This window comes from Lycium ferocissimum, chromosome 7, assembly GCF_029784015.1.
Source record: "Lycium ferocissimum isolate CSIRO_LF1 chromosome 7, AGI_CSIRO_Lferr_CH_V1, whole genome shotgun sequence".
Lineage (NCBI taxonomy): Eukaryota > Viridiplantae > Streptophyta > Magnoliopsida > Solanales > Solanaceae > Lycium > Lycium ferocissimum.
Window position 1 is genome coordinate 34552693 of NC_081348.1, and position 15848 is coordinate 34568540.

At 35.3% G+C, this 15848-nt stretch overlaps 2 protein-coding genes across 4 annotated transcripts; both read right to left on the bottom strand.

The window, feature by feature from the left end:
- Positions 1–3009: 3009 nt before the first annotated feature.
- On the bottom strand, positions 3010–5531 carry LOC132064584 (probable receptor-like protein kinase At1g11050). Its single transcript, XM_059457615.1, has one exon. The coding sequence runs from the start codon at positions 5244–5246 to the stop codon at positions 3303–3305; it is 1944 nt and encodes a 647-aa protein (XP_059313598.1). The 5' UTR covers positions 5247–5531; the 3' UTR covers positions 3010–3302.
- Positions 5532–8491: 2960 nt separating this feature from the next.
- Positions 8492–14189, bottom strand: LOC132064585 (putative transferase At1g60990, chloroplastic). Of its 3 annotated transcripts, XM_059457616.1 has the most exons (12): positions 13938–14189; positions 12503–12604; positions 12227–12260; positions 11807–11880; positions 11652–11717; positions 11493–11557; positions 11255–11342; positions 11081–11146; positions 9865–10030; positions 9583–9666; positions 9381–9508; positions 8492–9096 (listed from the first exon to the last, which is right to left on the bottom strand). In XM_059457616.1, the coding sequence occupies exons 1-12, from the start codon at positions 14133–14135 to the stop codon at positions 8926–8928; spliced, it is 1242 nt and encodes a 413-aa protein (XP_059313599.1). In that variant the 5' UTR covers positions 14136–14189; the 3' UTR covers positions 8492–8925. The 3 variants fall into 3 exon arrangements, with proteins under 3 accessions (XP_059313599.1, XP_059313601.1, XP_059313600.1); XM_059457618.1 differs by lacking the exon at positions 13938–14189 and having other exon boundaries at positions 12481–12588; XM_059457617.1 differs by lacking the exon at positions 13938–14189 and having other exon boundaries at positions 12472–12570.
- Between the last annotated feature and the right edge of the window lie 1659 nt (positions 14190–15848).

The following is a 15848-nucleotide window of genomic DNA, read 5'->3' on the forward strand; positions in this document are numbered from 1 at the left end:
ATATGCACTAGCCTCTAGGCCATAAAAACCTCATGCATGTTCCAATTGGGGCTAATGCATATCATTAAAGAAGGTAAAATATTTTAAGTTGTTAACTTATCTACGTAATAGGAACTAAATACGCGAAAAAATTCCGAAAATTTGACTAAAAATGTCTAATAGAAATACTTTATCATGTGTTAAGCGTTCAATTAATACAAGTAGTAGTTCGAGTCTCTAAAATTAAATATGTGTTATTTAATTATGATATGAACATCGAATATATGTAAATTAAATTTTAATATGCCAGAAGCTTTAATAATCATTTTAACAAGTTTAACAATCCCAAAAACATGCCGTATGTGGGGGTGAGATTACAAAAGTAGAATCATTTAGGCCTTATTTATTTTTATTAAAATTAACACTTATGAATTTAAATACATTTTTAATACCAAAATGCATGCCTATTAAAATTAAGATATTCAAATTTAAATACACATCTGAATATTAAAATATTATATTAAGACTAACTAATTAAGATTGTTCTTTTCAACATCTAAATGTTATTCATTTTTAAAATAATATATATAAAATTATGCAAAATACTAATTTATTTAACAGTATATCAACAAAGTATTTTTAAAATATATATGGTGATTGGTGGTGGCAATGGTGAATGGTAGTGTTTAGAGGCGAATCTAAGATTTCTAAAACATGGTGCACCACTAAAAAAGGAAGGAAAAAATGTATTAAGTGGAAATTGATTCTTAATCCTTTGGATTAACCCTTCAACCAAGTGCACCATTTGACCTTCATGTAGAATGGGTGCCAGCATATAATATTATACCAATTTTAAAAATATATACATAAAATACCTAGTTTTACAACGAGACCATGAGTTCATGTGCCCCAAATTTAACATATAAAATCATCCCCGGTAGTATTTGTGGTATCGATTATGGCGGGCAATAATTGGTTGTGGTGCTGGCTGAGAGTGGTTGTGTGTACATAGTACGTAGTGATCAGAGGCGGATCCAGGATTTAAATTTTATGGGTTCAATCTTAAGATTTTTAGCACTGAACCCATTATATTTTTAAAGTTAGGGGTTCATATCTACTATTTATTACAATTTTAATAATTTTTTACACATAAATTTAGGCTCCGCATCGAAAGGTTGGGGTTCAGTTGAACCCCTACCATATAGGCTAGATACGCCTCTGGTAGTGATTATGATTGATAGTGGTGCTTAATAGTGGTGTTTATCACTGGCAGCAGTTCTTAATAGTGGTGATTGATTGTGACAGTTAATGGTGGAAATTGATAATTATGATGGATTATAATGATTGCTAATGGTGGTGGTAATGACTGATAGTCATGGTTGGCAATCTAGAGTGGTGATTGGAAGTTGTTGCAGTAAGGATAAGTGGTGACACTGATTAGTGGTAAAAGTGGATGGAGTTGTGGCCAAATGTTACTTTACAAAAATCATTGAATAAGTATTAAGATTTTGTTATATATATAATCATTCAGATTTATTCACACTCATTTTATGATTGTTGTCTTTTCGACAAGAGTTTCCTAATTTATGTCAGTGAAACTTCACCATACAAACCCCTCTTTGCTACATATATCTTTCTTTTTTCCTTCAAGTAAATAATTTCAGTAGACCCGTGGAATATGAAACACAGATTGAAAAATACACATGAACGCATAAATGGATAATTGGGGCTATTTGATGCAATGAAGTAAGACGAAGAAGAATAGCACCTACAAATATAAACGGGAATATCAATGATGAAAACTGAAAAAACAACTAAGGTGGCATTGTCCTAGAGAGCTTACCTCAAAGCTAAGTCCATCTATAAGGCTGGATAACGAAAATATCACTTAAAAGAAAATATTATATTAGGGGAGGGAATGGCTTCCACCTCAATTGTGAAAGAGAGAAAATTCACCAAGTGAGAATGTGAGATGCCCTTTACTCCAAAAAGATATCACTTTACTTTCAACTTGCAAAGTTATTGGAGTCAAACATTTATCTTAGTGTAGTTTGAAATTGAATCTAGACAACTTTTAAACTTTTCAAGCAAAGAATTACACATATATCTAGCCGAGGTGATCTTAGTTGCTTGATAAAGCCGTATTCTCTCAATACAACTTAACTATAACAAGCATTTACGAGTAGTGAATAAGTACAGAAAATTTAAGTTGGTTGTTGACGACCTACAATCATTTAAAAATTGAATATTTTGTGCATCAATAAAATATACCAGTTTAATCCATAGAAAATATTCATTGTAAATGGCAAAAATAGGCTCCACGTCGAGACTATGGAAGAACAGCATTCGTGTTTAAGTCGAAACAAGGCATGTCAACAAAAACAACATTATATGAAAATTAATAAGAGTACATGGCACTTGTTATTTTCTTATTTGTTTCACAATAAGTCAGCAGAGAATGGGGACAAAGCTAAATGTAAAAACTAAAGAGGTTTATTGATGTGACTAATTAGTAATCTGAAACACAGTTGATTTTTTAATTTGAAGATGGAACTAATGCTTATACAATGTTTAATTAGCAGCCTTTCCTGAATTCATGCATAAGTTGGTAAATAGTTGCAAAACAGAGTTCAGAGGGGCACAATATTTACCAATGAAATTCAATCCATGAATGGTTTTGAGTTACATAATTTATAGTTGCACTGTCTAACAATTTCTTGTGACTAAACAAGCGCGAAGCCAACTTTTTTCCAAAAAAAAAAACGATAAAAGTAAGAAGTATTTGTTATTACGGGTAGTTCCTACAAAGGATGGACTAATAACGTATACAATACTTGAATTCTCAATGTAGATGCCACAAAGTTTTTTCTCTAAAACGTTGAATTCTACACATTACTTGCATTTGAACTAATAAAGCTTGTACAAGATCCCACATTAATCAGAGAAGCACAATTAGCATAGCATATAAAGTTGTTTGTTTCTCTATAACTGAAATTTTACTCACCCTTTACCGGCACTGAACAATCTGTGTCTCCTTGGCAAGAACAGTATGGTGGGGATATTATCTCAAGAACTTTGAAATATAAACATGTATATATATGAATTTACAGACTGCAACATACATCACAAGGCACCATGGCTAGCTATATAAAAGAGGAATATCAGCTATTTACTAATTTTTACAAAGTCTGATATACCTCTTAAGAAATGGAAAGCAAAAGAAAATCTGTTGTTTGCCTAAGAAGACTGTCAAAAGCTTAAGGCTATTGGAAGAAATTCTTACTTCGGCCAAGATTTCAACTCTATTTTCCAAATACCTATTGTTACCTGAGCATGTCTCCAGCTGGGAGTCGCAAGCAACTCAAAGTTGGTGAAATGCTGAATGTGTTACCATTAGCATTATAAAATGAAGGTTGTCCAAGAGGTGCTGGTCTATCTGGAATTTCAGGAACCTCAATATCTCCTTCTAACATTTTCAGTGCATCCAATATAGTTGGCCTCAAGGCCACCATCACGTGAGCGCATAATATTCCAACGAGGAGAAATCTCACCATTATAGCCCTTGGATTTGCACTTACTGAATCCTCACTCTTTACTAGGATATTATCCAAGACTTCATTTATCTTTCCAGCTTTTACCTTTGACCAAGCCCAATCTGTGATCAGAAAAGCACGAGGCGATCCTGAAGAGAAATCAAGAACCTTCCTTCCACACATTATTTCCAAAATAACAACTCCAAAGCTATAAACATCGCTCTTCTCAGTCAATTGCCCGTAAAGAGCATATTCAGGAGCTAAGTAGCCATGCGTACCCGCCACTCTAGTAGTAAGATGAGACTCTCCTTCTCTACTTTGCTTAACCAACCCAAAGTCAGCCACTCTTGCTCTCATATCTAAATCTAACAGAATATTAGTAGCTTTAATGTCCCTGTGATAAATCGCTGGCTTTACCCCATAATGCAGATATGCTAGTCCTTTTGCCACATCCAAAATAATGTTTTTTCTCTGAGGCCAAGTCAATGGTTGCTTTACTATTCCACCTTGATTTACACCAAATAAATGGTCATCAAGATTCCCGTTGGGCATGTAATCATAAACGAGGTATCTTTCACTCTCCCCACTTTCAATCCGATTTTCATCAGTCACACAACAACCCCTAAGTGATACAAGATTACGATGCTTCAAGTTACTAATAATCTCAACCTCATTGCAGAACTCATCATTTCCTTGAAAATCAGATTCTATAAGCTTTTTGACAGCAACATTAGTTCCATCTGCTAAAGTTCCTTTATAAACTACTCCAAATCCACCTCTCCCCATAAAATTCTTTTGTGAAAAATTATCTGTTGCCTTTTCAAGCTCCTGAATTTTGAACCAAACAGCAGTATTAGGCCTCATTCTTCGCCTAGTAGACACCGTATCTTCCATTTCCACATCATCATTTTTCCTCCACTTTTTGTTCCACCAGATATACAATCCCAACACTAAAGACATGCATAGTACTGCAATGCCAGCTCCAGCCAACCCAAAGATTAGAGCTAAATGTCGTTTGTTCGATGAACTATTATTTTTCAAATCAATACTAAAAATACATGACATGGCACCAGTACTTTCAGGACCAAATTCATTGACAATACCAGCAGCATACAAAATGGTGAAGTAAAAACAATCAGTGGAATGAGATGCATTACCATCAATTGCAATTAACTGTTGCTGAACTCTAAATCCAGCAGCTACACAACCATCACAGGCAGTTAAATCCTCAAGATCAGACCTACAACCAGAATCCAGAACAGTTGAGGGCCCCAACTTTTTATTCCAATCTTGAATGGTCTGAATTGAGGCACAAATGTTTGGTGTGATGACAAACTGAAAAGGGTCAAAACAGAAAGAGGTAAGATTTGAAGGCAAGGACAAAGAGTTGAGCTTGGATTGGAATTCTTGGATGCAAGAAACAGAAGTTTCTAAATTGGGTAAGTGGAAGATAGAAGTTTCTTTAAGGTGTTGTGCCATAGCAACACCAAAAAGGGACAAAAGGTTTTGGCAACACTGGCCTTTGGTTGATGAAGGAATATCAGAACCATTGGAAAGCTGAGGAGTTGAATTCAGAACTTGACAGTTAGAACTGGACCATGGGACTGTCAAAACATAGCCAAAATCTAAAGGACAAGTTGCAGACAAGTTAGTGCTATTTTGAGCTGAAGAAATGGAAATTACCAAAGAAAATAAAGAGAACAACAAACACAAAATCCACATATGACCCTTCATCCTAAGTTCTTTACTTCTCTATTTATCTCCTACAGAGGAGTTTAGACAGGAAAGAAAAAATGAGATCTTTTGATTCAAGAAACCATTTTTAATGGAGTTTCTTGTGTTTTTAAATGAACCCAAAAAGTGTTTATGATGATTGATGATCTATCTGTGTAGTCTTGTAGTTGTGGGGTTATGCATATAACAGAGTCAAAAGGTTAGGTTCAGTTTCTGTTTCTGAATCTTAATATTTCTTAAAGGCGGCTGACTTTATAAATTATCTGACAAGGAAGAATCAAATAGGAACGTGCATCAAGAAGATAGATGACAAGTCGGGATAATGTAATTTTGATAATAAAGAAATATTTAGGTGATTTCCTAGAAACATCAAAATTTAGTAAAAGATTTTCTAGTCATTGGCTAGATGTCATTCACTAAAATAAAAGGTAAAAAGATGTTTGCTTACCTTCTGCATTGTTGCTACGTACAAAATAAGTTTTGTTACATTTTCCAGCTAATTTTGGTTTTTGTATTTTTTTCTTGAAAGTCAAATAAAATAATTTTTATTAAATCATTAATGACAGATTCATTAGTACATGATGATATCCTCAGGTTGATTTCTGATTCTGTTTAAGTAATTAAAGTCAAACCGGCAGCACCGATAACCGTTACTATCATTTATTTTTAATTTTCTATTTTGATGATTGTTTCTCTATTTTTTTTAATTAAAGACAAAAAGGAATATGACTTTGAGATGATTATTTGCTTATGAAATTGCAAGGAAACGCACTGATTTGTTTTGTTCTCTCTGCGGATTCACTGCTGCAGTGCTACTGGTCAGTCTTGACGTCTTGACTTTTATGCTTTTGCCTTTCTGACCTCATCAAGGGATTAATGAGAAAAAGGCCCAAAATAAGTGGTGCTACTAGTAGTAGCTAAAAAAAGGAGTTCTATCCAATTTACAGCTGGAAAAACAATGTTGACGCAAAGTTTGTCAGTACTTGCGTAATAACATTTAGGAGTCGTTTGGTAGATAGTCAAAATTATCCCGAGATTATAATTCCGGGACTAATTTATCCCATTTATTGGGATTATTTTATACCATCTAAAATAATCCCAGCATAAGTGGGATAAGAAGGTATAATATATCCAACACCAATTTTTTTACATATGTTTGGTACATGGTATAAATTTATCCCACCTTCTACCAAACATGGTATAAAAATTAGTGCTGGGATATTCCAGCTTATACCTTCTACCAAACGACCCCTTAAGGAAATATAACTAAGCTAGGAATGGGTGTTCGGTTCTTCAATTCTTCGGTTCGATTTTATCAAACTTCAATTTAGCTATTTCGATTTTGATTTTTTGAAGGTGGACACCGAATACCGAACCCAACTAGTTCGGTTCGATTCTTTCGATTTCGATTTTTTGAAGTTTGATTCGGTTCGGTTTCGATTTTTTCAATTCGATTTTTTTGATATGATATTAGAAGTGATTCCATTTACACTAATTCATATTCTCAAAAGCAACAAAACACAAAACTAACAAATTAAAATCAAAATCAAACAAATAAGATACATGAAAACAGAAAACCATAATCATAATATAAGATTACTAGATGTTATATACATACAGTAAGAATAATTAAGGAAACACATAAAGGACATACATTAATCCTAAAAACACATTCTAGTCACCTTTCTTTGTTAAGGATGTTTGATTTTCTCAACTGAAGTGGAAAATTAGGGATACAAAAGCAAATGAGAGCTTATTACAATTGGATTTTTTGGGCCTTAAACTTAATGGGTCTGGACTATTTTAATTTTTTTTGATAATGTATAAATTTCGGTTTAAATTTTGGTTTGGCAATTTCGGTTTCGGTTTTTTGAAAATGAACACCAAACACCGAACCAAACTAGTTTGGTTCGGTTCTTTCGGTTTCGGTTTCTTGAAGTTCGGTTCGGTCCTGTTTTTCAATTTTCGGTATTTATGCCCACTTACGCGGATGTAGTCGCTCCTCCCTTAACTGTAGGTCTCGGTTCGTTTCCAGGTATGAAAAAATTCTTGGTGGGAGCGCTTTCTCCGAATGAGTCTTACGCCGCGAATCTGAATATAATCGGACTGTAATGAGGGAGTACAAGGAAAAAAAAAAAAACATCAACGAAATATAGAAGTATCATCAAAACCTTTTCACTTTTTAAATAGCTAGCTGGTGGTAGTCCAACTGAAAACAATTTCTTATCCTTTATTCAGAAAGAATGGATCTCACTTAAGCCTTTTCAAACTTTCTACCAAGACTTCCACTGATAAAGTTTTGTCCTCTAACATGCACCCCCCCCCCCCCGGGGGGAAATTCGAACTCAAAGGCAAATCGTCTCCCAATGTCATATTCACATTTTAGCAGAAGCCATATCTCCTTTTGACGTACCAATTTATAGTACTATTAAAAGCTACACAATAAAAAAGAAAACAGAAAAATGTTAATCAACACCTCTTGCTTTTGGTCTTGGGGAAGTCGGAAGGACAAGAGAAGAGGGGAATGATGTTTGAATATGTGTAGTAATTATCCTTGTACATGATCTAATCTAACATCTCTAGTCCCAAAATCATAATTTAACCTTGGCCAAATTTGAGATCCATTATTTAAGAAGTTCCACATGGCCTCAATCTAGTTTGTTTGTCATATTTCAATCTATTATCATATGCACTATATTAGTTAAATTCCGAACCAAATGGAGGACAATTTCCAATCAACCGGGCACGATTATCAATTTCTAATAAGGAGAAACTTGTCATTTTCTTTCTTGCGCGGATTATCCTTCTTTTGGGGTGGTCTTTAATCTTTGTCCCTCAAATTGGTGGTCTTTAAATTTTTTCCCTTCGCTTAATACCCCGAGATTACGGTTCGAATCCCAACTCAGTAAAAAAAAAAAAATCGCAAGACAGAATTTTGCATTCAAAACTGTTTGCATGCAAAACTCTGCCTAGCGATTTTTTTTTTTTTTAATTTTTACCTGAGCAGGGATTCGAACCCAGAACTTTGAGGTTTTAGGCAAAGGAAAAGTTAAAATGCTTCATTTTGATGGGAAAAAATTAAAGACCACCCCAAAATAACGGCACTACTGTGAATTGCCCAAACTTAGTTCAAGGGTAAAGGATTTGACCAACTTAAAGAAATGGCAAGAGAAAATGCCTCTGGTTGATAAGATGCCTGATAGGTTTCCTACAATATCAGTATATGTTCAATCAAGAAAATCATAGAAAATAAAAACTGTTGGCTTTATGATTTTAAAAAATCACCACGTTAATTGTTCAGGGGGGCTAAGAGGATGGGTAAATTCGTGAAAATACTAAAAAGATCTGTTACATGAGAATCGTTTCCCCACTCACCCCTATAGTGTCATGTGTAGGTACTGAAGCCCCCCGATTTGCTTTCTTCTGTAGGAGGACTGAGGGGTCAGCATGTGCACAACTTCAATGAAGAAAAAGGTTATGGCTCACGAGTACTGGCAAATGGCTTTACGAGGTCTTCCAGGGAGGTTTTAATAGAGCCATCAATGGGACAAACTCTCAAATTAGATAGCAGATGTCACACTGTCGATGTGCTAAACATATAAGCCTTCTTTGGAGGCAATATCACGTATGCTGCATTTGCTGATACAGAGAGCAGTGATCATGCTGCCTATATTGAGCTCTATGATGGAGGGATTTGACGAGCGAGAAAAGGCACTTCCACAACTGTACCCTCAACATCATCACCAATAATTACAGTGTCTCCCTCAGAAGCAGCTTTCCTCTTAATATAGCCAAGTCCGAGGGGTTGAGATGCTCGTTTACCTGTTGTGAAACTCGTCACCTTGCCAACCTGCCAAAGTTCATAGCACCATCATTCTGGTAATTCCTTCCAAATGAGCATACTAGGATCTATAAAATAACAGGACAAAAGGGGCATGCCATGTATTGGCTGCTGTTCATCACAATTATAGTAGTCTTAGACAATTCTTCAATGAGGCACTATTTATTTTTTATGCATTTTATTTGCAAGACAGAACAATGAAACAGGTTAATGTGCTAACATACAATTTCTTACAATGTAGCTATTACAATAGGGACTGAAACAATCAATTGGAAAATCAGAAAAGCTCAAACCTTTTTCCCATTGACTGAGATAGTACTACCAGGTTCCACAGGCGATGATGTACGTATTCCCCACAGCCTCTGTTTGATGCCATCGTAAGTTACAAGCCTAGAAATGGTTTCTTGGCCCTTATAGCACCCTGAAATTAATTTCCCATATTTGAGAAACCATAAACAGAAGGAAGCATAGCTACAGAAATAGGAGCTCCGGAACCTTTATTCAGAGAAACAGCATTCCACAGATTAGCCTCCAGAACATTAAACTCATCCGTCAGCTCTTTACCAGGGGCAGGTCTTCCTGCATGAATTAAGACACGAAGCTTTCTGGATCAATATTGGGAATTACATTAGACAGGATGTTGATTGTTTGAAAATTGAGGACATGAACCTAAAGCATAACAGGTGGGAAGAACACAATGGAATCATGACCACGAGAGAAGATATTATCTGGAATACTAACAATAGAAAGAGATAAAACCAATTTGTCTGTAATTACCTTGAAGTATCCTTAAAGTTTCCCATGCATTAGAACCCATTGGGATGGCGCCATGACCTAGAAGACCTTTCCAGATCGTTTCAGCAGCAGCCGGAGACATCAGTAGTGAGTAACCTTCTTCAGAGATTATATTTCCTACTCCCACAGTTATTGGCATTCCATTTACCTTCACATGTTAATGAATTTCATAAGAAAAAGTAAAATGTTAAACCTCTTATTTCTTGGAAAGCTAAGGCATGATGATATGTGCAAGATATTGCAATTAATCTAACAACATATAGGACATGAAAACAACTACACCAGAAGAAGCTAAACAGGAGAGAAGTTAGCAAGCAAGTACTTCAGTGGTAAGAATGGACATCAATTGCGGATATTGCAGACAAATGACAGAGAAACTGTAAAATATTCTACATTGAGAAGGTTGATTTTGACAATACAAGAACAGTCATGAACGTGCACAAGGTTGACTTAAGAGGTTGCAATTGGAAATGACAACTAAATAGATAAATACTCATTTTTCTTAATCATGCAATGAAACCTGAATATTTCAATGTGTTCAAAAGCAATGCTCTCCTTTGAAAAAGAGAAAAGAACGTTGGAAATCATTGTTCAAGTTTGGATATTTAACACAATCTAATCACCTTTTTACATTGAATCTTTTTGTTATCAAGATAGTTGTTTGGTTAGGTTACAACAACAAACCCAGTGTATTCCCACAACCTTACCCCTACCTTGAGAAGTTTGTGATCCCTTTTGTGTGACTTGTACTTTAATGGAATCTAAGAAATAACTTATTATATCCATCAGTTTAGTAAATACTCCCTCCGGATCAAAAAGAGCATGAAGAAGTCACATTAAATACAAAATGATAGGAAGTGATATCATGATATGTTAACTCGACCTTTTTTTAAGATTGGCGGACTTTGCAATTTGAGGAAAGAAGTTATATCTTGCACAAACTAAGATAGTACGTAGATCAAACAATATGGGTCGGAAGGAGTATCAAATAATCACACAGTTCAAATATAAACCAAAAAGGTCTAAGGTTCTTCATATTTTGTTGACATATATATGTATGTATGCCATATTAAATTTAATTAGGGTGATTCAGCATCTACTTCAAGACGCGAAGTTTGGTGAAAACTGAAACCTAAAATAAGAGAGAAAGTTAATTAATTGTCCAGAAGATGAACTAGAGAGGGAAGAATCCAATTACACTGTAATGCTCATGTGATCCATATGGTTGTCCAACTATGTCAGCAAGATTCAGAGCTTCCATTATCTGTTTGTAAGCCATTACATACAAAAGTTAGTTTTAGCTTTTAAGAGAAACGAAAAGATAACAAATAGTATCACTCTGTTTGATGATTAAACTAGACACAGTTCTTACCTGGTTGCTTTTAGGCCCTACAAATACGAACAAGGACGTTTTCTCGGTAATATCTTGAATTTCAACTTTGTCTGCAAAGAATATGTACCTATGAATAGAAGTATGACATATTGTTAAATCAGCAGGTAAGGAATGTAAAGTTGTAAACACAACTGGTTAGGCCCCAAAAAACTATTCAAGCGTAGATAAGCAAGAGCAAGAGCATTCCAGAGCAAAAGCATGCCAGTTTCAGACATACTTCTTAAGCATATCAGTTATTCTTTCCCTGGTCATTGGAGAGACCACCAATGTGATTGCCGTTTTCTGTGAAATGTAAGATGCATTTCAATAATAGTCTTAACATATGAAAGCTTAGGCACGAGAAACCAATTCTCAGAAAGGAACTATGAAGGACTACCATAATCCAGGCGTGGGCAATATCGATGGTTCTAGCAGTTGGTGTCACAAAAACAGTGTCACATCCCTACAATCAAGACATCAAATATAAAGAGCAGAACACCATTGGAGTTTGCTATTTTCATCAACATAGAATGGCCTAAACCAAGTAAATACCTGCCCTTCCTGAAGAATTTCAAAGTTAGCTGTACTTTGGTTGTGAAGAAACTGAACCCTGTCTTCTCCACTAACTGTGTGAAAGGAAAAGACAAACATAGATCACTGAAACAACAACTATGAATGAGTAGCCTCCAAAATATTTCCAACTAAAGAGAAAAAACTATTTCCAGTCGGTCCATAATACATAGCTAGCATGAGAACAAATGTTAAACATAAATTTGACATCCATTATCCACATGAATTGTACTACGAAATAAGCATAAAACCGAAGAGGAATGTGGATAATGGATTTTAGATATACTAAACAACTAACCTAATCTCTATTCCTCCACATATATAGTTTAGATTAAACTGAGTTTTTGTCTCATAAAAGGAAAAAGGAACCATTTCCAGTATGAAAATGTGTGGATGAATTACCTCTTATCCTACCGTAGTGTGAAAGATCCACAACCTAGAACAGAATGAAAGATATCATCAGGTCGCTAAGACTAATCTCAGCGGTATTCAAGTTCCTTCACAAAGCCAGATTTAATTCCAGATATCACAGTAAAAACAGCAACATACGATAGGGAAAAAATTGGACCATTACAATCTTTTAATCAACAGATGAAATTCATAAGACAAGGAAATTTGTGACAGGAAAAAAAAAAAACTAAAATTACCAAGAAAACCTGATTCAAACTAGATACACACCGCGACGCCATTCTCGGCAGCATCTAATGCCTCGTCGTCATTATCGAATGTTGCTATTACCCCATCTTCTGATACCTTTGCCCCGGCAACTGTCATAGTATCCTGTAGGCAGCAAAAGAAGAAAGAGTTAGGAGACCAAGAATGAAAGCATGTAAAGCATGAGGTCACTGAATCTCATCCTCCACTTATTCATCAGGAAACATTTAGGAGGCATAACAACATTTCCTTCTTGTATCCTCATTGTTCAGAAAAAAAAAGTATTTTAAGTCTAACTGCCTCCTGAAGTGAGACATCCCAAGCAGGGTAAATGGAGGCATTGGCTGGAGGGCACCAATTACCCACAAGCCATCCCCCCTCCCCCAAACCCCTCTTTATTACATGGAGTATCTGTTTTTTCTTTTGAAAAAAATAATGCGTTTCCTTTGGTGAGGTTCTGAAAGTTGGTAACTTTATACTGTTTTTCTTTCCAATAAGAGCGGTGTCCGGATCAGCAAGTGCACCACAACCAAGTCCTGGGTACCTACTACCTCCAACCAAGGGCAAATTTACATGTAATTTACGGGGCACATGAACCCATGGTCTCCCCGTAAAACTAGATATTTTATGTATATATTTTCTAGAATTGACATAATATTAAATGTTGGCACCCATGCTCCAAAAAGGCTGAATGGTGCACTTGCTTGAATGTTGAGTTATTTACCTAGAGGATTAGGGATCAATTCCCACTTGCTACTTTTTTTTTTATTTTTTTTCTTTCTTTGTTAAGTGGCCACCCATATTCTAGAAATCTTAGATTCGCCTCTGTCTCTGACCACAACAGGTATCCAAGTATCGGGTAACTCACTTCACCAAGACTTTGACACATGGAAAGAATAAGCTAGTATCCCCACTACTGGATTTCAGACCTCAGTGAGCGTTGGCTCTTCGACCGCTAGTACAACTTTTGTTATTAGATTCACTAGTTTACTCAGTGTTCCAAGCTTTATGATTAATAATCCAAAATAAACAGCAAAATCGTACATTGAACAATCCAATTACATAAAATACAAAAAAAAAGGAATTGGAAAACAAATGATTATGCTTTGATAAAAGGTGACAATCAACCTTGTTCCCACATGCTATACCAATTGAATTTCAAGAATAAAAGGACTACCAAATCAAAAACACTAATAAACAACTTGGATTCATTCAATAATGTGAATATTTGGTACTGACATACTTACACAGAAAGATACTCCTAGTAGATTGAACAAGCTAATTACATAAAATACACAAAAAGGAGGTGGAAAGAAATAATTACGCTGTGATAGAAGCCCACAATCAACCTTCTTTCACATAGTTGACTTTCAAGAATCAAGAATTACCAAGTCAAAAACATCAAGAAACAACAACTAGGATTCATCCAACAATGTGTAAAATTTGATATCATACTTACGAGGAGGTCATGGTCGATGGGAGGAGGAGAAAGGTCGAACGGCAGGGCAGAACAAGATAAAGAAAGCCGCCTATTAATCTTTGCATCGTGACTGAAAGTCCGGTAAGCTAAGGGAATGCCAAAGTGAGTGAGTCTATGGTTACCAAGAATGGATGATGAAGAAAAGAACAAGTTTGCTGTGTAGCAGTGAGACGCCATCTCTTTGGAATCATTTGAAACGACCCACCCTTTTTATACCAATACATATCCATTTTTAACCAGGGTGTAATATTACTGGTTCGATTAAGTTCGGTATTTTTTTTTTTTTCCCCTTTTTCCAGTTCGGTACTTCTGTTATTTTTAAGTAAATAGAGCATATTAATCTTGTAGTTAATTAATTAAGTATAATTAAAATTATGTTTCTATAAGACTATTGAATTGTCTTTATTTTATTTCCATAAAAAAGTTGAGTCAGTGACAGAATCGGTTCCAAATCACGCTAATTCTTCTCATTAACGAATAAATATTGATGCCCTTCTATTACCTTTTAATACTTTACAAAAGAAACACATTAGAATGCTTATGATACTAGAATGTCTCGTTTGTTATATATATATTGCGAACTTTATCACGAACCCCAAAATTATAAATTTACGCTAAAAAAACAAAAAGAAAGCTAGTAAACTACAACAACAATACGTCTTCAACGTAATCTCACGAAGTGAGACGAGGAGGAGGATAGGTGTCTGTGACCTTACCCACTCTGGCAGGAGGTAGAAAGGGCTTTTCCGATAGGCCGACCGAATATAGCAATAACAAAGCAAGTCAAATAGGAAAAGGAAATGGTAGCAACAACACAATAGTATACTAAGCGAAGCACAAGAGAGAGTAAATAATAACAAAAATCAAAGGACAAGAAATATTGAGAAATGATTCAAAAAACGAACAACACGAGCTTTCGAACTCACTTTTGATAAGTGATTACCGCTTTGAAAGCTTTAGTTCTTGACAGAAGTATTCAATTGTTACATTAAAAACTCCCTACGTTTTAACTTGTAACTCTCTTTTTTTTTTTTTTTTTTTTGATGGTTTCAAATATTCTGCTAAGCTCTCTTTTGTTGATTTTTGGTTATTTGACTATTTCTATAAACATACCTTAACTTCCTTCTTTTTGTGCGTAATATGACGTTCGTCAACCCTTTCAACTTTAATCGATAGCATAAACACTATAGAGCAATCTGTAATCTATACCCAATTAAGACGGATTGCCAAGTCACTTGATAAGAAGATGAGCCTACTTTTCTTAGCGAAATGACTTGGCTGTCACGACCCGAACTACGGGCCATGACGGGTATCCGGGGCTAACCACCGAACACCGCTCATGTCTACTTATCGATCCCATTCATTCTATATACACATAATCATGGAAAACTATTAACATTTGAAACATTTTTTTTTTTTTTTGTAAACATAAGCCCTTCGGCTATCAAAATAATATATATATATATATATATATATATATATACAAGAAGACTATGGAACCATACTACCCACACTGCGTATCTACGAGCCTCTACTGGAGTACTTAGACATAAGGACGGACAGACCCCGTCGTGCCCAAAATATATACACAAAAGATCGCTCAAAATAGCACCCTCGGAATAAGAGAGGGCTCGTATGTCTACCGATAGCTCCTATGGATGCGCAACGTCTACAATGGGCATGAACACGGCGTCCAAAGAAAAGGACGTCGGTACGAATATTGTGCGAGTATGTAAGGTATAAACAATAATAGAACATCAATGAAATAGGGAGACATCAAATGAGGAGCAACTCATACGATGTATCATAAAAGAAATAGTGCATGATGGCTTACTCTCATAAACATCATCATGTCATGTATGCATAAGTGTATAGGTCGCCCGACCATAT